The sequence below is a fragment of the Cherax quadricarinatus genome, chromosome 38 (assembly GCF_038502225.1).
Source record: "Cherax quadricarinatus isolate ZL_2023a chromosome 38, ASM3850222v1, whole genome shotgun sequence".
Lineage (NCBI taxonomy): Eukaryota > Metazoa > Arthropoda > Malacostraca > Decapoda > Parastacidae > Cherax > Cherax quadricarinatus.
Window position 1 is genome coordinate 30,377,491 of NC_091329.1, and position 24,536 is coordinate 30,402,026.

The window sequence follows — 24,536 nt, forward strand, 5'->3', positions numbered from 1 at the left end:
GTGTGTGCGTGTGTGTGTGTACTCACCTAGTTGTGCTCACCTAGCTGAGGTTGCAGGGGTCGAGTCCAAGCTCCTGGCCCCGCCTTTTCACTGGTCGCTACTAGGTCACTCTCCCTGAAACATGAGCTTTATCATATCTCTGTTTAAAATTATGTATGGATCCTGCCTCCACTACATCGCTTCTTAAACTATTCCACTTCCTGACTACTCTGTGGCTGAAGAAATACTTTCTAACATCCCTGTGATTCATGTGTCTTCAACTTCCAACTGTGTCCCCTTGTTGCTGTGTCCCATCTCTGGAACATCCTGTCTTTGTCCACCTCGTCAATTCCTGTCAGTATATTGTATGTCGTTATCATGTCGTCCCTATCTCTCCTGTCCTCCAGTGTCGTCAGGTTGATTTCCCTTAACCTCTCCTCGTAGGACGTACCTCGTAGCTCTGGAACTAGTCTTGGTGCAAACCTTTGAACTTTCTCTAGTTTCTCTACTTGCTTGGGTAGGATGTGGTTCCAAACTGGTGCCGCATACTCCAATATGGGCCTAACATACACGGTATACAGGGTCCTGAACGATTCCTTATTAAGATGTTGGAATGCTGTTCTGAGGTTTGCTAAGCGCCCATATGCTGCAGTAGTTATTTGGTTGATGTGCGCTTCAGGAGATGTGCCTGGTGTTATACTCACCCCAATATCTTTTTCCTTGGGTGAGGTTTGTAGTCTCTGGCCCCCTAGACTGTACTCCGTCTGCTGTCTTCTTTGCCCTTCCCCAATCTTCATGACTTTGCAGTTGTTGGGGTGGAACTCAAGGAGACAATTGCTTGACCAGGTCTGCAGCCTGTCCAGATCCCTTTGTAGTTCTGCCTGGTCTTCGATCGAATGAATTCTTCTCATCAACTTCACGTCATCTGCAAACAGGGACACTTCGAAGTCTACTCTTTCCGTGTGTGTGTGTGTACTCACCTATTTGTACTCACCTATTTGTGGTTGCAGGGGTCGAGTCACAGCTCCTGGCCCCGCCTCTTCGCTGATTGCTACTAGGTCCTGTGTGTGTGTGTGTGTGTGTGTGTGTGTGTGTGTGTGTGTGTGTGTGTGTGTGTGTGTACCCTCACTTCAGTATTCATACTGCTAATAAGTACCAGTAGTAATACCAGTAATTCTAGAACTTACCAATGGTAATTCTAACACTTATCAATTCTAGGTTCTAAAACATAGCCTCTCTCAATTTCTACAAGTGTCTACCCTTGTGTGTGTGTGTGTGTGTGTGTGTGTGTGTGTGTGTGTGTGTGTGTGTGTGTGTGTGTGTGTGTGTGTGTGTGTGTGTGTGTGTGTGTGCGTGTGTGTGTGTGTACTCACCTAGTTGTACTCACCTAGTTGAGGTTGCAGGGGTCGAGTCCAAGCTCCTGGCCCGCCTCTTCACTGGTCGCTACTAGGTCACTCTCCCTTAACCATGAGCTTTTTCGTACCTCTGCTTAAAGCTATGTATGGATCCTGCCTCCACTACATCTCTTCCCAAACTATTCCACTTCCTGACTACTCTTTGGCTGAAGAAATACTTCCTAACATCCCTTTGATTCATCTGTGTCTTCAGCTTCCAACTGTGTCCCCGTGTTGCTGTGTCCAGTCTCTGGAACATCCTGTCTTTGTCCACCTTGTCAATTCCTCTCAGTATTTTGTAAGTCGTTATCATGTCCCCCCTATCTCTCCTGTCCTCCAGTGTCGTCAGATTGATTTCCCTTAACCTCTCCTCATAGGACATACCTCTTAACTCTGGGACTAGTCTTGTTGCAAACCTTTGCACTTTCTCTAGTTTTTTTACATGCTTGGCTAGGTGTGGGTTCCAAACTGGTGCCGCATACTCCAACATGGGCCTAACGTACACGGTGTACAGGGTCCTGAACGATTCCTTATTAAGATGTCGGAATGCTGTTCTGAGGTTTGCCAGGAGCCCATATGCTGCGGCAGTTATTTGGTTGATGTGCGCTTCAGGAGATGTGCCTGGTGTTATACTCACCCCAAGATCTTTTTCCTTGAGTGATGTTTGTAGTCTCTGGCCCCCTAGACTGTACTCCGTCTGCGGTCTTCTTTGCCCTTCCCCAATCCTCATGACTTTGCACTTGGTGGGATTGAACTCTAGGAGCCAGTTGCTGGACCAGGTCTGCAGCCTGTAAAGTTCCCTTTGTATTTCTGCCTGGTCTTCGATCGAGTGAACTCTTCTCATCAACTTCACGTCATCTGCAAACAGGGACACCTCAGAGTTTATTCCTTCCGTCATGTCGTTCACAAATACCAGAAACAGCACTGGTCCTAGTACTGACCCCTGTGGGACCCCGCTTCTCACAGGTGCCCACTCTGACACCTCGCCACGTACCATTACTCGCTGCTGTCTTCCTGACAAGTATTCCCTGATCCATTGCAGTGCCTTCCCTGTTATCCCTGCTTGGTCCTCCAGTTTTTGCACTAATCTCTTGTGTGGTACTGTGTCAAACGCCTTCTTGCAGTCCAAGAAAATGCAATCCACCCACCCCTCTCTCTCTTGTCTTACTGCTGTCACCATGTCATAGAACTCCAGTAGGTTTGTGACACAGGATTTCCCGTCTCTGAAATCATGTTGGCTGCTGGTGATGAGATCATTCCTTTCTAGATGTTCTACCATTCTTCTCCTGACAATCTTTTCCACGATTTTGCATGCTATACATGTCAGTGACACTGGTCTGTAGTTTAGTGCTTCATGTCTGTCTCCTTTTTTAAAGATTGGAACCACATTTGCTGTCTTCCATGCCTCAGGCAATCTCCCTGTTTCGATAGATGTATTGAATATTGTTGTTAGGGGTACACATAGCGCCTCTGCTCCCTCTCTCAGGACCCATGGAGAAATGATATCTGGCCCCATTGCCTTTGAGGTATCTAGCTCACTCAGAAGCCTCTTCACTTCTTCCTCGGTTGTGTGTACTGTGTCCAGCACATGGTGGTGTACCCCACCTCTCCGTCTTTCTGGAGCCCCTTCTGTCTCCTCTGTGAACACTTCTTTGAATCTCATGTTGAGTTCCTCACATACTTCACGGTCATTTCTTGTTGTCTCTCCTCCTTCCTTCCTTAGCCTGATGACCTGGTCTTTGACGGTTGTTTTCTTCCTGATGTGGCTGTATAACAGCTTCGGGTCAGATTTGGCTTTTGCTGCTATGTCGTTTTCATATTGACGTTGGGCCTCCCTTCTTATCTGTGCATATTCATTTCTGGCTCTAAGACTGCTCTCCTTATTCTCCTGGGTCCTTTGCCTTCTATATTTCTTCCATTCCCTAGTACACTTGGTTTTTGCCTCCTTGCATCTTTGGGTGAACCATGGGCTCATCTTGGGTTTTCCATTATTCCTGTTACCCTTGGGTACAAACCTCTCCTCAGCCTCCTTGCACATTGTTGCTACATATTCCATCATCTCATTAACTGGCTTCCCTGCCAGTTCTCTGTCCCACTGAACCTCATTCAGGAAGTTCCTCATTCCTGTGTAGTCCCCTTTCCTGTAGTTTGGTTTCATTTGTCCTGGCCTTCCTGCTTCCCCCTCCACTTGTAGCTCTACTGTGTATTCGAAGCTCAAAACCACATGATCGCTGGCCCCAAGGGGTCTTTCATATCTGATGTCCTCAATATCTTGACTACTCAAGGTGAATACTAAGTCCAGTCTTGCTGGTTCATCCTCTCCTCTCTCTCTTGTAGTGTCCCTTACGTGTTGGTACATGAAGTTTTCCAGTGCCACCTCCATCATTTTAGCCCTCCATGTATCTTGGCTCCCATGTGGCTCCAAGTTCTCCCATTCGATCTCCTTGTGGTTAAAGTCGCCCATGATCAGGAGCTTTACCCTGCATGCATGAGCTCTTCTCGCCACTGCAGCCAGTGTGTCAACCATCGCTCTATTGCTCTCGTCATACCCTTGCCTTGGCCTCCTGCTGTTCTGTGGTGGGTTATACATCACTGCAATTATCACCTTGGGACCACCAGAGTGAAGCGTTCCCGCTATGTAATCACTTTCTTCTCCGCTGTCTCCTCTCTCCCTCTCATCAAAATTCCATCGGTGTTTGATCAGCAATGCCACTCCTCCACCCTTCTGTCTTTTCTCAGGATCTGGTATCCTGCTGGAAAGATGGCATCTGTTATCATACCTGTAAGCTTGGTTTCTGTGATTGCTATGATGTCTGGTGATGCCTCTTTTACTCTTTCGTGCCACTCCTCCCACTTGTTTGTTATTCCATCAGCGTTTGTGTACCATACCTTCATTTTCCTTTCCAACACTGTGGTTTGGGGGGCCTGTGGGGGTGGGAGACCTGGTAGCATACTGTGGGATTCTATGGTTGGGGGTTGGGTGGAAGCTGTGGGTTTGGATTGTATTGTGTGTTGGGATGGTGTGATAGGTTGTGGGGTTCTGAGGATAGTTGTGTGTGTGCTTGCCCTTGCTGCTCTGTTCTGCTCTGACTGACCTCTGCTGGTTCCATCCTTGTCTCCTTTCCTAGCTCCTTTCGCCTTTTTGTCCTCTCCCTCAGCTGCTGTCTCTCTGTTTGTGTTCTGTCTCTGTCTAGGAACACCTTCTTGTACTCTTCCGAGCTTTTCAACCGTGGTTTCTCTTGGAGGATCCTGTTCTGCACTGTTTCTTTCCTGAGAATCAGCTTGATCAGTCGGTTTCTCCCCTTCAAGTACCCCCCTATTCTCTGAAAATTTACAATCTCATCCATGTCTTCTCCCCCTATTTCCGTGATGATTTTCTCAATCTCCTTTCTTTCTTCCTGCCGTCTTTCAGTGTGTTTCCTTTCCTCTCTCTCTCGATGCCCATGGATAATCACTGATTTTGCTCTTTCCTTCTCCCATTGCCTCTCCCTCTGTGACTCTGGTTCCTGTCTGAATGTGGTCATTTTCTCCCTTGATTTTTCCAGTGGCTCTTGGTAGCATGGTTGTGCCTCAGCATTCGACCTATCTCCCTCTCCATCTGCACCCATCTGCTCTTTCCTTCCACTCCCTGGCCCTTCTTTGCAGGCTTATATGACCTTAGCATAATTCATATCTCCTTCCTTCCTGTTCAGCCTCTCATCTTCGTATGGTGTGTCTTCTCTGGTCACTACCCCTGAGACTTGCTTCAGCCTGTTTACCTCAAATTCTAGGACCTTTACCCTGGCTACTGCAGTTTCGACTTGTGCCTCCCAATTCTTCGTCTCCTTCTCCAACCTCTTTTCCCATTTCACAGAGAGCTCCTTCTCCATTTTTTCAGAAAGCTCTCCTAATTTTCTCTCCCATCCTTGCTCTATCCTTTTCCACTGTTCCTCCATCCATTCCTCCCTACCAGTACCATTGTCATCTGATCCCTGATTCCTGCGAGTCCCAACCATTTTTTTTTTTCTTTTTTTTTTTAATGAAAGAGAGAGAGAAAGAGAAAAAGAAAAAGAGGGAGAGAGTGAGAGATAGGGAGAGAGGGAAGGGGAGCCTAGAAGGAGGGGAAAAGAAGGGAAAAAGGGGGAGAAAGTGAGAGAGAGGGAAAAGGTAAGAGAGAGGGCGGAGTGACAAGGGAAGAGAGAGGGCGGAGTGACAAGGGAAGAGAGAGAGAGATAAAAGAAGAGGAATAGAGAGAGTAAGAGAGGAAGAGAGAGAGGGAGAGGGAGAGAGAGAGGATGAGAGAAAGGGGGAGAGAGAAAGAGAGAGAGAGAGAGAGAGAGAGAGAGAGAGAGAGAGAGAGAGAGAGAGAGAGAGAGAGAGAGAGAGAGAGAGAGAGAGAGAGAGAGAGAGAGAGAGAGAGAGGAAGAGAGAGGAGAGGAGAGGGAGAGAGATGGAGGGGGAAAGGAAGGGTTATAGGGTCACTTCACAGGAAGGTGTAAAATCCTGTATGTGTGTGTGTGTGTGTGTGTGTGTGTGTGTGTGTGTGTGTGTGTGTGTGTGTGTGTGTGTGTGTGTGTGTGTGTGTGTGTGTGTGCATATGTGTGTGTGTGTGTGTGTGTGTGTGCATATGTTTATGTAAACAGTCCTTATTTCCCACGTATGTACTACATATGTATTGTATATGTATCCGATCTCTTGGTTCCCACTGTACTGTCTTATGCGTTTAAAATTACATTAAAAAATAAATACACTATATATATATATATATATATATATATATATATATATATATATATATATATATATATATATATTTTTATGGTAGTAGGTTGGTAGACAGCAACCACCCACAGAGGTACTACCGTCCTGCCAAGTGAGTGTAAAAGGAAATCCTGTAATTGTTTTACATGATGGTAGGCTTGCTGCTGTCTTTTGTCTGTCTCATAAACATGCAAGATTTCAGGTACGTCTTGCTACTTCTTCTTACACTTAGGTCACACTACACATACATGTACTCACCTAATTGTAATCACCTAATTGTGGTTGCAGGGGTCGAGACTCAGCTCCTGGCCCCGCCTCTTCACTGATCGCTACTGGATCCTCTCTCTCTCTCTGCTTCCTGAGCTTTGTCATAACTCTTCTTAAAACTATGTATGGTTCCTGCCTCCACTACTTCACTTGCTAGGCTATTCCACTTCCTGACAACTCTATGACCTAAGAAATACTTCCTAACGTCCCTGTGACTCGTCTGAGTCTTCAGCTTCCAGTTGTGACCCCTTGTCCCTGTGTCCCCTCTCTGGAACATCCTATCTCTGTCCACCTTGTCTATTCCCCGCAGTATCTTGTATGTCGTTATCATGTCTCCCCTGACCCTTCTGTCCTCCAGTGTCGTCAGTCCGATTTCCCTTAACCTTTCCTCATACGACATTCCCTTGAGCTCTGGGACTAGCCTTGTTGCAAACCTTTGTACTTTCTCTAACTTCTTGACGTGCTTGACCAGGTGTGGGTTCCAGACTGGTGCTGCATACTCCAGTATGGGCCTAACATACACAGTGTACAGTGTCTTGAACGATTCCTTATTAAGGTATCGGAACGCTATTCTCAGGTTTGCCAGGCGCCCGTATGCTGCAGCGGTTATTTGGTTGATGTGTGCCTCCGGTGATGTGCTCGGTGTTATGGTCACCCCAAGGTCTTTCTCCCTGAGTGAGGTCTGTAGTCTTTGTCCACCTAGCCTATACTCTGTCTGCAGTCTTCTTTGCCCCTCCCCAATCTTCATGACTTTGCATTTGGCTGGATTGAATTCGAGAAGCCAGTTGCTGGACCACATGTCCAGCCTGTCCAGGTCTCTTTGCAGTCCTGCCTCATCCTCGTCCGATTTAATTCTTCTCATCAACTTCATGTCATCTGCGAACAGGGACACTTCAGAGTCTATTCCTTCCATCATGTCGTTCACATATATCAAAAATAGCACTGGTCCTAGAACTGACCCCTGTGGGACCCCGCTCGTAACAGGCGCCCACTGTGATACCTCTTCACGTACCATGACTCGTTGCTGCCTCCCTGTCAGGTATTCCATTATCCATTGCAGTGCCCTCCCTTTTACGTGCGCCTGATCCTCCAGCTTCTGCACTAATCTCTTGTGGGGAACTGTGTCAAAGGCCTTCCTGCAGTCTAGGAAAACGCAATCTACCCACCCCTCTCTCTCGTGTCTTACTTCTGTTACCTTGTCATCAAACTCCAGGAGGTTTGTGATACAAGATTTGCCTTCCATGAACCCATGCTGGTTTTCATTTATAATCTTGTTCCTTTCCAGGTGTTAGACCACTCTCCTGATAATCTTCTCCATGAATTTGCACACAATACATGTCAGAGACACAGGTCTGTAGTTTAGTGCCTCGTTTCTGTTTCCTTTCTTAAATATGGGGACTACATTAGCTGTCTTCCATTTCTCAGGTAGTTGCCCAGTTTCAAGGGATGTGTTGAAGATTGTGGTTAGAGGCACGCACAGCATCTCTGCTCCTTCTCTAAGGACCCATGGGGAGATGTTATCCGGTCCCATCGCCTTTGAGGTGTCAAGGTCACTTTAGAGCTTCTTCACCTCCTCCTCAGTTGTTCGTATGTCATCCAACACTTGTTGGTATATTCCCTCTTGATGTTCCCTTCTGTGCTGTCTTCCCACAGCCCTTCCTGTTTCTACTGTAAAAACTTCCTTAAATCTCCTGTTCAGCTCCTCACATACCTCCTGATCATTTCTTGTGAGTTCTCCACCTTCTGTCCTTAATCTGATCACCTGGTCTTTGACTATTGTCTTCCTCCTGATGTGGTTATACAACAGTTTCGGGTCAGTCTTGATTCTCGATGCTATGTCATTTTCATACTGTCGCTGGGCCTTCCTCCTTACCTGTGCGTACTCATTCCTGGCTCTGCAACTGATCTCCCTATTTTCGTGTGTTCTCTGCCTTCTGTACTTTTTCCATTCTCTATTGCATTTTGTTTTTGCATCCATACACCGTCGGGTAAACCAGGGGCTCGTTCTGGTCTTCCCGTTGTTACTGTTGCCCTTGGGAATAAACCTTTCCACTGCCTCCTTGCATTTTGTTGTTACATATTCCATCATTTCATTTACTGGCTTTCCTGCCAGTTCTCTGTCCCACTGGACCTCCAGCAGGAAGTTCTTCAACCCTATGTAGTCCCCTCTTTTAGAGTCATTCTTTTCCCATTCAACTCCTGTTATTCTCTCCACTTGCAGCTCTACTATGTATTCAAAGCACAGAACCACGTGGTCGCTAGTTCCTAGGGGACTCTCATACTTGATGTCCTCAATATCTGAACTGCCCAGGGTGAACACAAGGTCCAATCTTGCTGGTTCATCCTCCCCTCTCACTCTGGTAGTGTCATTAACATGTTGGTGCATGAGGTTTTCCAGCACCACGTCCAACATCCTGGCTCTCCATGTTTCGGGACCCCCATGTGGCTCCAGGTTTTCCCAGGCAATCTCCCTGTGGTTGAAATCCCCCATAACCAGCAACTTTGCTCTGCTGGAGTGAGCTCTTCTTGCCACCTCAGCAAGTGTGTCCACCATTGCTCTGTTGCTCTCTTCATATTCCTCTCTTGGCCTCCTGCAGTTCTGTGGTGGATTATACATCACTGCAATGACCACTTTGTGTTCCCCAGACTGAAGTGTACCTGCTATGTAGTCTCTTTCTCCCGTCTCATCTATTCCTTCCATTTTCTCGAATTTCCATCTGTTTTTTACGAGCAGAGCAACCCCACCTCCCCCCCTGCCCCTTCTATCTTTCCTCATGATCTGGTATCCTGGTGGGAAGATTGCATCTGTTATTGTCTCCATGAGTTTTGTTTCTGTAACTGCTATGATGTCTGGGGACTTCTCATTGATTCTTTCTTGCCATTCCTCATGTTTATTCGTTAATCCATCTGCATTTGTGTACCAAACCTTCAACTTCTGTTCTAATACTGTAATTGTGGTGCGGGGGGTGGAAACAGAGGGATCGGTGTGTGTATGTGCGTGCGTGCGTGTGTGTGTGTGTGTGTGTGTGTGTGTGTACTCACCTAATTGTACTCACCTAATTGTGGTTGCAGGGGTCGAGACTCAGCTCCTGGCAACGCCTCTTCACTGATCGCTACTGGATCCTCTCTCTGCTTCCTGAGCTTTGTCATACCTCTTCTTAAAACTATGTATGGTTCCTACCTCCACTACTTCATTTGCTAGGCTATTCCACTTGCTGACAACTCTATGACTGAAGAAATACTTCCTAACGTCCCTGTGACTCGTCTGAGTCTTCAGCTTCCAGTTGTGACCCCTTGTCCCTATGTCCCCTCTCTGGAACATCCTATCTCTGTCCACCTTGTCTATTCCCCGCAGTATCTTGTAAGTCGTTATCATGTCTCCCCTGACCCTTCTGTCCTCCAGTGTCGTCAGTCCGATTTCCCTTAACCTTTCCTCGTACGACATTCCCTTGAGCTCTGGGACTATCCTTCTTGCAAACCTTTGTACTTTCTCTAACTTCTTGACGTGCTTGACCAGGTGTGGGTTCCAGACTGGTGCTGCATACTCCAGTATGGGCCTAACATACACAGTGTACAGTGTCTTGAACGATTCCTTATTAAGGTATCGGAATGCTATTCTCAGGTTTGCCAGGCGCCCGTATGCTGCAGCTGTTATTTGGTTGATGTGTGCCTCCGGTGATGTGCTCGGTGTTATGGTCACCCCAAGGTCTTTCTCCCTGAGTGAGGTCTGTAGTCTTTGTCCACCTAGCCTATACTCTGTCTGCGGTCTTCTTTGCCCCTCCCCAATCTTCATGACTTTGCATTTGGCTGGATTGAATTCGAGAAGCCAGTTGCTGGACCACATGTCCAGCCTGTCCAGGTCTCTTTGCAGTCCTGCCTCATCCTCGTCCGATTTAATTCTTCTCATCAACTTCACGTCATCTGCGAACAGGGACACTTCAGAGTCTATTCCTTCCATCATGTCGTTCACATATATCAAAAATAGCACTGGTCCTAGAACTGTGGGACCCCGCTCGTAACAGGCGCCCACTGTGATACCTCTTCACGTACCATGACTCGTTGTGTGTGTGTGTGTGTGTGTGTGTGTGTGTGTGTGTGTGTGTGTGTGTGTGTGTGTGTGTGTGTGTGTGTGTGTGTGTGTGTGTGTGTGTGTGTGTGTATGAGTGTGTGTCTGTCTGTGTACTCATCTAATTGTACTCACTTTGCTGACTATCTGCCATGAAATATGCTACGATTACATTTAGCAGTGAGCCTGTACTCAGTGGTACTTGGAAAAGTGTTTTTGACACTTGCTGCTGATAGAACACTTCTAATTCCATCAAAAATAATGTACCAATTCTAAAATAAACCTTATCTTCATGCTAAAAAAAATTAAGTTTTATAACTTTTTTGACATTTTGGAAGATGTCGGTCTTGTTGCCCACACAAATCCAAAAATATTTGGGATACTTCAGAAAGGTCCATTGTTATTTGTAAAGCAATCATTCTTCTATGTTTGTTGTGAAAATCAAGCCAATTCATTCATAAATAAGGATGGATTGACCCTAAATGGGTAAATAACTTACTTCCGAGATACAGGCCGCAGCGCGCGGCACCCCAGATGCCCGGGGAATTTTTTTTTTCACAGAAAATTTCGCTTTCTTTACACTTTTTCCGCGACCTACGAGTGTTTATTATAGTTATCCATTATAAATCTCCGTTTTCTCTCATTGTAGTTATGAGAGAATGGGTCTTTTACCTTGATGGGATTCACCCCAAGATTTTTTTGCCTCATTGGCATCATATTATGCTATATATTATTTTTTCTGGTGTACTTTTAATGTTTCTATGCTATTATTATATCGCCTTATGTCATATTAGATCAATTGTGATAGGTAAATAAGCCTTATAATTTATATTAGAGTGAGTATGGAATATTTTGTTAGCTGGTGAGTGTCGGCCATCTCAGCACTATTCCCAGCGTAGGTTCCTGATTGGTTCCTGGACTATATTAGCTCCGCCCACTCTGCTATGATCTCAGATTGTGAATTTGTATTATATTAGCCATAAAAATATAAGAAAACGATAACAAACGCAGGGAAAAAAATAAATGCGGCGTTAGCGCTTGCTACGCAAGGCGCTCTCACCATGCATGTTATAAATGACTGTAATTCCTTTTAGAAACATCGTATAAAGATGATAATTATTCCAGAGTGTAGCCAGAAAGTTCAGCTATGTTTTGGTAAGAATAACTCAATTTTCGTAATTTTTCAATTTTTTTTTTTTACTCCGCGCGGCGAGGGGTCATGCCTCCCTAAATTTAGCCATCAACCAAAATTAACCACACGTAGGCAAGTGAAGTCGTCTGCACAAATGGAGGCTAATGGTGATGGCTTCTATAACTACTTCAGTTTGTAACTCCCTCCACAGCTTTTATCATTCATTCACATTTTTTTTTTAATAATTTGGTCTTCACTCATTTTTCTTAAGTGTTATGGTCGTAATAAATCGGATTAACTGTAGTCACAACAGTTGCTGAGGCTTTGACTAAATTTTGCTTTCTTTCATTATTTACTGTATCACTTGTTTATGACCTTATCACTGCACTGCTACTATAACCGACCAGATATTTGCATTTATTTTTATTTAAGATCAGAACCTTGACCCATTAAATGTGTTTGATTTTGTGTCAACACTGCCGCCAGCAGCCTGACCAGCTAATTGCTACCCTCCCTCACACACCTTCCAGAAACACATTCATTCAAATTTAAATTGTAAAATTCTTGATCTTATCACATTATTCACACTCTAGAAAGCTGCTACACTCTTGTAGGTATGTTCACTGAATCAATCAAATCAAAAAAGATGACCGCTAATAATAATTTAGGACAGCCGCTAGAACACTAAATACTGGGAGCACTATGTAACGATACTGTTTCATGCATGTGTGTCAATGTGTGCGTTCGTGTGTGTGTGTATGTGTGTACTCATATATTTGTAGTTGTCGGGGTTGAGTCTTTTCTCCTGGGCCTGCCTCTCTCTACTAGGTCCTCTCTCTCCCAGCTCCATGAGCTTTATCAAACCTCATCTTAAAACTATGTATGGTTCCCGCCTCCACTACGTCACTTTTTTGGCAATTCCACTGCTTGACAGCCCTATAACAGAAGATGCTTGTGTATCGTTCCAGTCACGGTATTGTGCCTTTTTTTGTTATTTATAGAAGAAATACTTCCTAACATCCCTTTGACTCATACGATTCTTCAACTTCTAATTCTGACCCCTTGTTTCTGTGTCCCATCTCTGGAACATTCTGTCTTTGTTCACCTTGTCAATTCCTCGCAGTATTTTAAATGTCGTTATCATGTCTCCTCTAACCTTAATGTCCTCCAGTGTCGTCAGGCCGATTTCCTTCAACCTTTCTTATTAGGACATTCCCCTAGGCTCTGGAACTATCCTTGTTGCAAACCTTTGCACTTTCTCTAGTTTCCTCACGTGCTTGGTTTGGTGTGGGTTCCAAACTGGCACTGCATGTTTCAATATGGGCCTAACGTACACAGTGTACAGGGTCATGGATGACTCCTTATTTAGATGTCAAAATGCTGTTCTTAGGTTTCCCAGGCGCCCGTATGTTCCATCAGTTATTTGATTGATGTGTGCCTCTGGTGATGTGCTCTGCGATATACTCACTCCAAGATCCTTTTCCTTGAGTGAGGTTTGTAGACTCTGGCCCCCTAGATTGTATTCCATCTGTGGTCTTTTTTGCCCTTCCCAATCTTTATGACTTTGCGCTTGGTGGGGTTGAACTCCAGGAGCCAGTTGCAGTCTGTCTAGATCCATCTGTAGTTCCGCCTGGTCCTCGTCCGATTGAATTGGTTAAAAGCATCAATTTCACATTATCTGCAAACAGGGACACCTCGCCCCATACCATGACTCTCTGTTCTCGTCCTTACAGGTATTCCCTGATCCATTGTAGTGCCTTCTTGTTTTCCCTGCCTGGTCTTCCAGTTTTGCACTAATCTCTTGTGTGGAACTGTGTGAAATTCCTTTTTACAGACCAAGAAAATTAAATCTATCCACCCCTCTCTCTCTTGTCTTACTGCCATCACCCTATCACAGAACTCCAGTAGGTTTGTGACGCAGGATTTTCCATCCCTGAAACCGTACTGGCTGTCGCTGATAAGCTCATTCCTTTCTAGGTGTTCCACCACTCTTTTCCTGATAATTTTCTCTATAACCTTGCAAACTATACTTACAAGTGACACTGGTCTGTAGTTTAATGTTTCGTGTCTCTCCTTTTTTAAAAAATGGGACTACATTTACTGTTTTCCATAATTCCGGCAGTCGCACTGTTTCGATAAATATGTTGAAGATAGTTGTTAGTGGTAAAGTGTGTGTGTGTGTACTCATCTAGTTGAGGTTGCAAGTCCTAGCTCCTAGCCCCGCCTCTTCACTGGTCGCTACTAGGTCACTTTCCCTGAACCGTGAGCTTAATCATACCTCTGCTTAAAGCTATGTTTGGATCCTGCCTCCATTACATCACTTCCCGAACTATTCTACTTTCTGTCTACTCTGTGACTGAAGAAATACTTCCTAACATCCCTGTGATTCATCTCTGTCTTCAACTTCCAACTGTGTCCCCTTGTTGCTCCATCCCATCTCTGGAACATCCTGTCTTTGTCCACCTTGTCAATTCCTCTCAGTATTTTGAATGTCGTTATCATATCCCCCCAATCTCTCCAGTCCTCCAGTGTCGTCAGGTCGATTTCCCTTAACCTCTCCTCGTAGGACATACCCCTAAGTTCTGGGACTAGCCTTGTTGCAAACCTTTGCACTTCCTCTAGTTTCTTTACGTGCTTGGCTAGCTGTGGGTTCGAAACTGGTGTCGCATACTCCAATATGGGCCTAACGTACACGGTGTACAGGGTCCTGAACGATTCCTTATTAAGATGTTGGAATGCTGTTCTGAGGTTTGCTAGGCACCCATATGCTGCAGCAGTTATTTGGTTGATGTGTGCTACAGATGTGCCTGGTGTTATACTCACCCACAAGATCTTTTTCCTTGAATGAGGTTTGTAGTCTCTGGCCCCCTAGACTGTACTCCGTCTGCTGTCTTCTTTGCTCTTCCCCAATCTTCATGACTTTGCACTTGTTAGGGTTGAACTCCAGTAGCCAATTGTTGGACCAGGTCTGCAGCCTGTAAAGTTCCCTTTGTAGTTCTGCCTGGTTTTCAATTTCACGTCATCTGCAAACAGGGACACTTCGGAGTCTATTCCTTCTGTCATGTCGTTCACAAATACCAGAAACAGCACTGGTCCTAGGACTGACCCTGATCCATTATAATGCCTTCCCTGTTATCCCTGCTTGGTCCTTCAGTTTTTGCACTAATCTCTTGTGTTGAACTTTGTCAAACGCCTTCTTGCAGTCCAAGAAAATGCAATCCACCCACCCCTCTCTCTCGTGTCTTACTGCCGTCACCCTGTTATAGAACTCCAGTATGTTTGTGACACAGGATTTCCCATCCTTGAAACCATGTTGGCTGCTGTTGATGAAATCATTCCTTTCTAGGTGTTCCACCACTCTTCTCCTTATAAGCTTGTCCATGACTTTGCATACTATACATGTCAGTGAAACTGGTGTGTAGTTTAGTGCTTCATGTCTGTCTCCTTTTTCAAAGATTGGGATTACATTTGCTGTCTTCCATGCCTCAGGCAATCTCCCTGTTTCGATAGATGTATTGAATATTGTTGTTAGAGGTACACATAGTACGTCTGCTCCCTCTCTCAAGACCCATGGAGAGATGCTATCTGGCCCCATTGCCTTTGAGGTATCTAGGTCACTCAGAAGCCTCCTCACTTCTCCTTCCATTGTGTGTACTGTGTCCACCACTTGGTGGTGTACACCACCCTTCTGTCTTTCTGGAACCCCTTCTGTCTCCTCTGTGAACACTTCTTTGAATCTCTTGTTGAGTTCTTCACATACTTCATGGTCATTTCTTGTTGTCTCTCCTCCTTCCTTCCTTAGCCTGATTACCTGGTCCTTGCCTGTTGTTTTCCTCCTGATGTGGCTGTACAACAGCTTTGGGTCAGATTTGGCTTTCGCTTCTATGTCGTTTTCATATTGTCATTGAGCCTCCTTTCTTATCTATGCATGTTCATTTCTGGATCTACGGCTGTTCTCCTTATTCTCCTGGGTCATTTGCCTTCTATACTTCTTCCATTCTCTAGCACACTTGGTTTTTGCCTCCCTGCGCATTTAGGTGAACCATGGGCTCATCCTGGCTTTTTCATTATTCCTGTTACCCTTGGGTACAAACCTCTCCTAAGCCTCCTTACACTTTGTTATTACATATTCCATAATCTCATTAACTGGCTTCCCTGTCAGTTCTCTCTCCCAATGAACCCCGTTCAGGAAGTTCCTCATTCCCATATAGTCCCCTTTCTTGTAGTTTGGCTTCATTCATTCTGGCGTTCCTGCTTCCCCCTCCAGTTGTAGGTCTACTGTGTATTTGAAGCTTAAAACCACATGATCGCTGGCCCCAAGGGGTCTTTCATATGTGATGTCCTCAATATCTGCACTACTCACCTGGAGTTTACCTGGAGAGAGTTCCGGTCCGGTCTGAGAACAGGCCTCCTGGTGGATCAGAGCCTGATCAACCAGGCTGTTGCTGCTGGCTGCACGCAAACCAACGTACGAGCCACAGCCCGGCTGATCCGGAACTGACTTTAGGTGCTTGTCCAGTGCCAGCTTGAAGACTGCCAGGGGTCTGTTGGTAATCCCCCTTATGTGTGCTGGGAGGCAGTTGAGCAGTCTCGGGCCCCTGACACTTATTGTATGGTCTCTTAACGTGCTAGTGACACCCCTGCTTTTCATTGGGGGGTGAATACTAGGTCCAGTCTCGCTGGTTAATCCTCTCCTCTCTTTCATGTAGTGTCCCTTACATGTTGGTACATGAAGTTTTCCAGTACCACCTCCATCATCTTAGCACTCCATGTATCTTGGCCCCCATGTGGCTCCAAGTTCTCCCAATCGATTTCCTTGTGGTTAAAGTCACCCATGATCAGGAGCTTTGCCCTGCATGTGCGAGCCCTTCTGGCCACTGCAGCCAGTGTGTCATCCATCTCTCTATTGCTCTCATCATACTCTTGCCTTGGCCTCCTGCTGTTCTGTGGAGGGTTATACATCGCTGCAATTACCACTTAGGGACCTACAGACTGAAGCGTTCCTGCTATGAAATTGCTTGCTTCTCTGCTCTCTCCTCTCTCCAGCTCATCAAAATTCTATCGGTTTTTGATCAGCAGTGCCAGTCCTTCCCCCACCCTGTTCCCTCTGTCTTTCCTCAGGATCTGGTATCCCATTGGAGAGATGGCATCTGTTATCATACCTGTAAGCTTGGTTTCTGTGATGCCTCTTTGACTCTTTCATGCCACTCCTCCCACTTATTTGTTATTCCATCAGCATTTGTGTACCATACCTTCAGTTTTCTCTCCAACACTGTGGTTTGGGGGGCCTGTGAGGGTGGGAGACCTGGTAGCATACTGTGGGATTCTATAACTGGGCGTTGGGTGGAAGGTGTGAGTATGGATTGTAGTTTGTGTTGGGATCATGTGTTAGGTTTTAGGGTTCTGGGGATGGTTCTGTGTGTGCTTGCCCTTGCTGCTCTGACCTGCTCTGATTGACCTCTGCTGGTTCCTTCCTTGTCTCCCTTCCTAGCTCCTTTTGCTTTTTTGTCCTCTCCCTCAGCTGCTGTCGTTCTGTTTGTGTTCTGTCTGTGTCTAGGAACACCCTCTTGTACTCTGCCTAGTACTTCAGCTGTGGTTTCTCTTGGAGGATCCTGTTCTGCACCGTTTCTGTTCTGAAAATCAGCTATTCTCTGAAAATTTACAATCTCGTCCATGTCTTCTTCACCTATTTCTGTGATGATCTCAATCTCTCTTCTTTCTGCTTGCCGTCTTTTAGTGTGTGTCCTTTCCTCTCTCTCCTGAAACCAATGAGTAAACATTGATTTTTCCCTTTCCTCCTCCTATTGCCTTTTCCCCTGTGACTTTGGTTCCTGTCTGTACGTGGTCATTTTCTCCCTTGTTTTTTTTCAGTAGCTCTTGGTAGCATGGTTGTGCCTCTGCATTTGACCTATCACCCTCTCCGTCTGCACCCAGCTGTTCTACCCTTTCACTCCTTGGCCCTTCTTGGCATGCCAATATGACCTTAGCATAATTCATGTCTCCTTCCTGTCCGGCCTCTCAGCTTCATATGCTGTGTCTTCTCTGGCAAATGCTCCTGTAACTTGCTTCAGTATGCTTACCTCATCTTCTAGGGCCCTTATTATGGCTACTGCAGTTTCGACTTGTGCCTCCAAATTCTTCTTCTCCTCCAACCTCTTTTCCAATTTCATAGAAAGCTCTGTCTCCTTTTTTTTCAAAAAGCTCTCGTAATTTTCTCTCCCATTCTTGTTCCATCCTTTTCCACTGCTCCTCCATCCACTCCTCCCTACCAGAACCAGTCTCATCTGATCCTTGGTTCCTGCGAGTCCCCACCATTCTTTTTTTTAGAAAGAGAAAAGAGTGAGAGAGAGAGAGAGAGAAGGGAAAGGTAGAAGGAGAGAAAGATGGGGATAGTGAGAAGCTTTAAGGGGAGAGAGAGAGAGAGCGAGAGAAAGGGAGAGAGGGAAAGAGAGAGAAGGGAAAGTTAGAAGTAGAGAGAGAGGGGGGAGAGGGAGAAGGGTAAAGGGGAGAGAGAGAGATAGAAAGAGAGAGAGAGAGAGAGAGAGAGAGAGAGAGAGAGAGATAGAAAGAGAGAGAGAGAGAGAGAGAGAGAGAGAGAGAGAGAGAGAGAGAGAGAGAGAGAGAGAGGAGAAGGGAGAGAGAGAGGGCAAAGAGAGAGGAGAGACAGGGGGAGAGACAGGGGAGAAGAGGGAGAGAGGGGGCCCTACTCATCTTCAAATGATGTTCTTCAAGCTCTGCATAAACACTAGTACCTCTGTACTAGCATGTACAATGTGCAGACCTCAGTGGCAACATGCAGACCCCATCAACTTCCTAATGGAAAATATTGACTCCCTTCTGCTACAACACAACTGTCAACATATCATAATTGTTGGTGACCTCAACCAACACCTTAAACAGGGACTTTGATGACCTTCTTGCAGTATTTGACATGAGAAACTTTGTTGATTTCCCTACTCACATCTCTGGCTCCTCCCTTGACCCAGTAGTGAGTGATCTGGCAGAAGGCATAGTCACTTGTCAACCCATCGGCTTTGTTGGATCGTCTGACCACAAGGCTGTTTTTATGACACTTAAGATCCCAACAGAACGAGGTGAGGAGTCCACACGCGCAACCTGGCTGTGGGAAAGAGGTAATTGACCAGCCTTTTGCTCTGAGCTCGCCACCACCGATTGGAATGCTCTTCTCCAAGGGGATGTTGACAACCAAGTGAAAGCCTTCACTGGACACATCCTAATTCTACAACAAGAACACATTCCTCACCGCAATATGTGACGAAGCCTACAGATCAGCCTTGGTTTGGCTTTCGCTTTTGAGAGCTGCTACCGCTAAGTACAAAGCATGGCGAAGGTATAAGAGACATCCTACCACTTATAACAGGAACTTGCACAGGCAAGCCTGTAGACATATGGGTGACGTTCAAAAGTGGGCCATTGCTAAATGGGAGGTGGACACTAAAATAAAGCTAGCATCAGGTAGGGTAGGCTCAAAAACCTGGTGGTCCCTGGTCAAGGACAGACAAGGGTATCTGCCTGATGAACTCATTCCACCTCTAAATCGACAGGATGGGATCACCTCTGCTAGTAGTCAAGAGAAGGCGGACCTCTTTGCTGAACACTTTCCTACCAAAATGCAAGTTCCTGATCCATCAAGGGACCCTCCTTGGCTAGCTACAAGAACTGTGTCAAAACTGTCAGTGGTGACATTAAGGCAGGAGGAGGTGCATTTCCTCCTTAAATCGCTTGACCACGAAAAGGCTTTGGGCCCAGACAAGTTGAGCCCAAGATTGCTGAGATGTGCAGACCAGCTAGCAGCACCTCTAACTCGCATCTTTCAGCACTGCCTAGTACAGTGTAAATGGCCCTCTCTATGGAAAGAGGCAAATGTAGTCCCTGTTCACAAAAAGAAGAGCAGAGCAGAAATCAGCAACTACAGACCAGTGTCACTCCTGTCAATCACTGATAAGATCCTTGAGACAATAATCTCAAGACAAATAACAGAGTTTTTTGACTACCACTCACTACTTTATGATCGTCAACATGGCTTCAGGAAAAGTTACTCTGCTGCTGATCTGTTGTTAAACCTCTCCACTAAGTGGCACCAGTCACTCGAAGAATCCAAAGTCAGCTGTGTGGTAGCACTGGACATTGCTGGCACTTTCGACCGGGTGTGGCACCAGGGCCTCTTAGCAAAACTTCAAGCACTGGGAATTGAAGACTCTACGCTATGTCTCCTCAGTGATTACCTTCATGGTACATCTCTAAGTGTAGTTCTCAATGGAACAGAATCAGCAAGACATCCTATTGGGGCAAGTGTTCCACAAGGAAGCGTGCTGGGTCCATTGTTATGGAATGTCTACTTCAACGACCTTCTTCATCTCATCCCAGAATCACATGCATATGCAGACGACTGTACACTGACATTCACTTATCCAAGAGAAGAAATGCCAGCTGCTCTAAGCTACATCAATCACCAGCTGAGAGCTGTATCAGCTTGGGGAAATAGATGGCAAGTAACATTACACCTGAGAAAACGCAAATGATGATCGTCTCTTGGCACCATGATGGTAATGCTGGGGCAGTAGTAAGGATGAATGGGAGGGTGTTGGCACCTGGAGAAGAAGTTGATATCCTTGGGGTGAAATTTGACTCCAAACTAACCATGAAGAACCATGTTGTAAATCTTGCAAACAAGGCAGCCAGGAAGCTTACAGCACTTCGCCGTATCTCGCATCTGCTTGACAGTAGGGGTTGCAAGATCCTGTACGAGGCACAAGTACGCTCACACCTTGAGTATGCTCCACTTTCTTGGTTTGCCTGCCCCCCCTCTCATCTGCGACTGCTTGACAGAGTAGAGAACAGAGCAAGACGTCTCATCTCTCGCCTGGACCCATCCTGGATAGATCTGTCATTTCAGCAGAGCCTTCAACATAGGAGGGATGTGGGTGGCCTTACTGTTATGTACAAGGCCAATATTGTCAAAATACCACACTTGGATCCACTTCGAGGACAGCGTGAAACAAGCTTTTATGCCACAAGACGGGCAGAAAGCAGCAACTTCACTCTGGCTGTACCCTTCTCCAGAACATCACTCCATCTGAGATCATACATACCCAGGATGACTCGAGTATGGAACACATTTGTACAGCATAATGATGTCAACGAGATAAAGTCAGTTGATCAAATGAAAATGCTGGCCCACAGATGGCTCCAACTTCATCCTGTTCCCTACTTGTATGTCTCATAATAAAAATGCTTTCAAATGAGCTGATGTAGGTAACAGCTCTTAGCTTGCCAATAAAGTTAGGAATCCTTAACCTGTAAATAGCTTGTCAATAAAGTTAGGGATCCTTAACCTTGTCAAACCCTGTGTAAATGATATTAGTGTAATTAATAATTATTCAAGTGCTGAAGAAAACTGTCACGAGGGACATGGTTATCAAACAAGTAGATAAACTAAAACAAAATAAATCCTCTGGTCCTGACGAACTGCTTTCAAATTTACTTAAATAATGCACCTGGGAACCTGCCACTAACGACCTTGTTTAATGCATCTATCAAAACTGGTGTTGTGCCAGAGATGTGGAAAATTGCTAATGTAATTTCTATATTTAAATCAAAGATTAAGTCAGTTCCAGAAATTTTTTTGACTCAGCCCACGTAGCGTGGGAGTGTAGTGATAATTTCTGACCCAACCCACGTAGCGTGGGAGTGTAGTGATAATTTCTGACCCAACCCACGTAGCGTGGGAGTGTAGTGATAATTTCTGACCCAACCCACGTAGCGTGGGACTGTAGTGAAAATTTGGTGAGGTTACTTGTTAAGTAATTTTTTTTTTATGAATGACATGTCATGCATAGTTAAATTCCTTACAGAGTATATTTATTATGAACAAATAAAATTTATGTTACCCTGAACTAATATTCATATTGAAATTAGTGCTATTTTTTCATGGAACTTGATACAGTTATACTCTTCCAGCCATGGAGCTGCTTTATACAAAGTTCTCAGCCTTTGAGAAATAAATTGCATGCTTAATATCTCTTACAAGAATAAACAGAACATTAGATTCATGCCCAGTTCTAATGCTATTTATATTTATGTTCTTGTAATCTTAGTTCAAGGCTTTTTCCAGTTTGAACATAATAAATTTTATAGCAAATTTTACAGGGAACCATATAAATACAGACGTCAGCATTCTTGGGAGAATTTCGAGTCAAATTTTATTTTATTGTATCAAGATTTTTAAATACAACTTTTATTTTAAAATTATTAAGCAGAGAGTATATCAAGAATGTTTTCTTGTTTCCTTTTGAGTATATTTCTTCGTCTATTTTTTTTTTTGTTAAATATTTTTTCTGGCAATTTTAAAAGATTTGTCAATTCCTTTTTTTCGGGTATTTTGGATAATATACAATTTCATAAATCTTTATAAAATTTTCAACACTGAAGTCTGGGCTACAAATGCACAGAATTCTCAACAACATGTATAAGAATACATAAATTTAACCCTGTCATTATATGAAAAATAATAGTGAACATAAGAGCAGTTATTTTTTTATTTTCTGTATATTTTGAATTTAAGTTTTTGGTTCCACTTAATAATTTAAAAATTCCAAACAAACTAATGCGTTTTCTCGTTCAAACTGGTCATTGAACTTCATGGAAGTAGCTAGACTATTTAATTAAAAAAGGCAGTGATTTGTATCTACATTCTTGGACATTACTCATGGAACATCGTCCACATATCTCGACCATTTTGCTCTATCAGGAAAAATTCTGTTAAGCAATCTTGCTTCAAAATATTCTAAGTACAAATTGCTAACGACTGATGAAAGAGGATTTAACATTTGTCAGTATCTCAGGAGTAATGAAAATTCAAATTTTCCAAGTAATGACTGTGGTAATTGTAATAATATCTGAATGTTCTCCTGGTATTGTTATTTTAATATTATAAAATATAAAAATCATTGTTTTTTCCCAGGTGTGATAATGACGGGGTAACTTGGCTTCACCCAGGCAACTTCAGGGTGGACATGATGATAGCAAAGAACAAGAACAAACACTTTCAAAGTGGATCTCAAGTTACCATAAATACTGATACTCTGTTGACCGCTGAAGATTTTTCTCATGTTCTGGTGCACTTATATAAGTAAGTATAAAACTTCCAGTGATAATGCAGTACTAGACGTGTTATTTTGCTTAACAATGAAGCAGGTTCATATTACTTTTCTTTTCTACATTATTGATGAATGCAGAATCATTATTTACAGTCATTCCCTTCATGAAACAAAACAATATAAACTGATAAACTACTCAGGGACTTTGTTAATTACGATATTCAGACAAACATCAGTACATATTTTATTATAATTAAGAGTAAATAACTAGTTGTATATGGATATAATTATTAGTATACTAATATTTTGGAGTTGCAAAGGTCCAATTTATAGCTAATTCAAAAAGTTTTCATGTAAATAATTGGCTTGAGAATGAGGCATCCACGAAGCAGAACCTCTACCATCTTATTTTTTTTTTGCTCACAGCTCGTGAAGTCTTTATCAGACTAGTTAGTGTATGGTAATTAGGGCAAAATTTTTAGAACAATTGCCTGTGCAATTTCTACTGTTAAATTCCCTCCTAGAATATTAGTATGGTCCCTGTTACTTCTGAAACCATCGACAGCGAAGCTTCATAGGTTCATAAAAGTTTGTTCCCTAATTAAGCATTGGAAGAATGTGAAATTTAGTGAATAGACTCAGGTTTCCTATTTTATGTTCAAAATATTGTTAAGTTTTGTTCCTGGTAAATCACACTATACAAATTTCAGTTTACTTCTTCTCAGCGACTTCATCATTAAATTACTGATCCATCTTTCGGTCAGGATATAAACACAGTACGTTTAGTTAATCAGAAACAACTTTGTCAATATAGAATAATTCTTAAAAATCTTGTAAACACTAGGATAGATTATTCAATAAGCTGGATCTTCAACCCCATAACCAAAGTTGCTGAAGTTAGTTTAATATCTTTATTGCGCACCCCATACCCATCCTGTGGGCGGTAGACAAAGAGATTACAGAGGTACATAATAGGTCCAGGGACTCGGCCCCAAAGTTATGATAGCTGAACAAGTTACAAAGGTAATGGATTATTCACATGTCAACACCTGATCACAATTGCAATGAGCAAAATCAAGGAATTTTTCCAGAACGGTTTGTAATATATAACTGTGGATAAAATGATTCACGAAATCGTAATGCAACGATTGCAAACGTACCACGGGTGGGGTTAGGACCCGCAATCAGAGAGTCTCAAAACTCCAGACCGTCTGGAGTTTTGAGACTCTCTGTCTGCAAGTTCAAACCCCACCCATTGTATGGTTTGTGGATAAAATACTTTGACATATCTAACATTTCTGAGCGAGTTGTCTCCGAATTCATTAATTTTTTCGAATTCCAGTACAAAATGACACAATGTGTGATAATAGTCCATCTGGCAACCTTAATACTTCGTCTGGATGTCCCTATCGCCCAGCCGGAGCCGGGTGGTAGTGACATCCAAGAGTTTGCTTATTTTGTTAGATGCACCATATACATCTGGCTCCTCCTTCATGATAGAATGATGATGGACTGACTGGTGTCAATCAATCTCAGTCTTAAGTTAATAATGTTCAATTGATGTTCTTTTTGTATTATTGTTCTCAAACTGCTGACTGACAAGCTATGATTGTAATCTACTTCCTCTTTGAAAGCATATAACTTAGCCATTTCATCAGTTCTATCACGCATCTGAAAACCAATGTGAGATGGAAGGTGCACTCTGACACCACTGTCCACACTCCTACCATACCTGTGTCTGGCTTCTGACACTAGCATGCCAAAGTTCATACTTAACCCATTCAGGGTTTTGGGCATACTAGTATGGCTTACGCACCAGGGTTTTTGACGTACTAGTA

At 44.0% G+C, this 24,536-nt stretch overlaps 1 protein-coding gene across 2 annotated transcripts in view; it reads left to right on the top strand.

Moving 5' to 3' along the window:
- LOC128703337 (uncharacterized) overlaps positions 1-24,536 on the top strand; it is a 241,381-nt gene that overhangs the window by 124,854 nt on the left and 91,991 nt on the right. For both annotated transcript variants that reach the window (XM_053797965.2, XM_070092215.1), the window contains exon 3: positions 22,563-22,730. In XM_053797965.2, the coding sequence (XP_053653940.2) occupies positions 22,563-22,730 (168 nt within the window). The remainder of the gene's footprint in view (positions 1-22,562; positions 22,731-24,536) is intronic.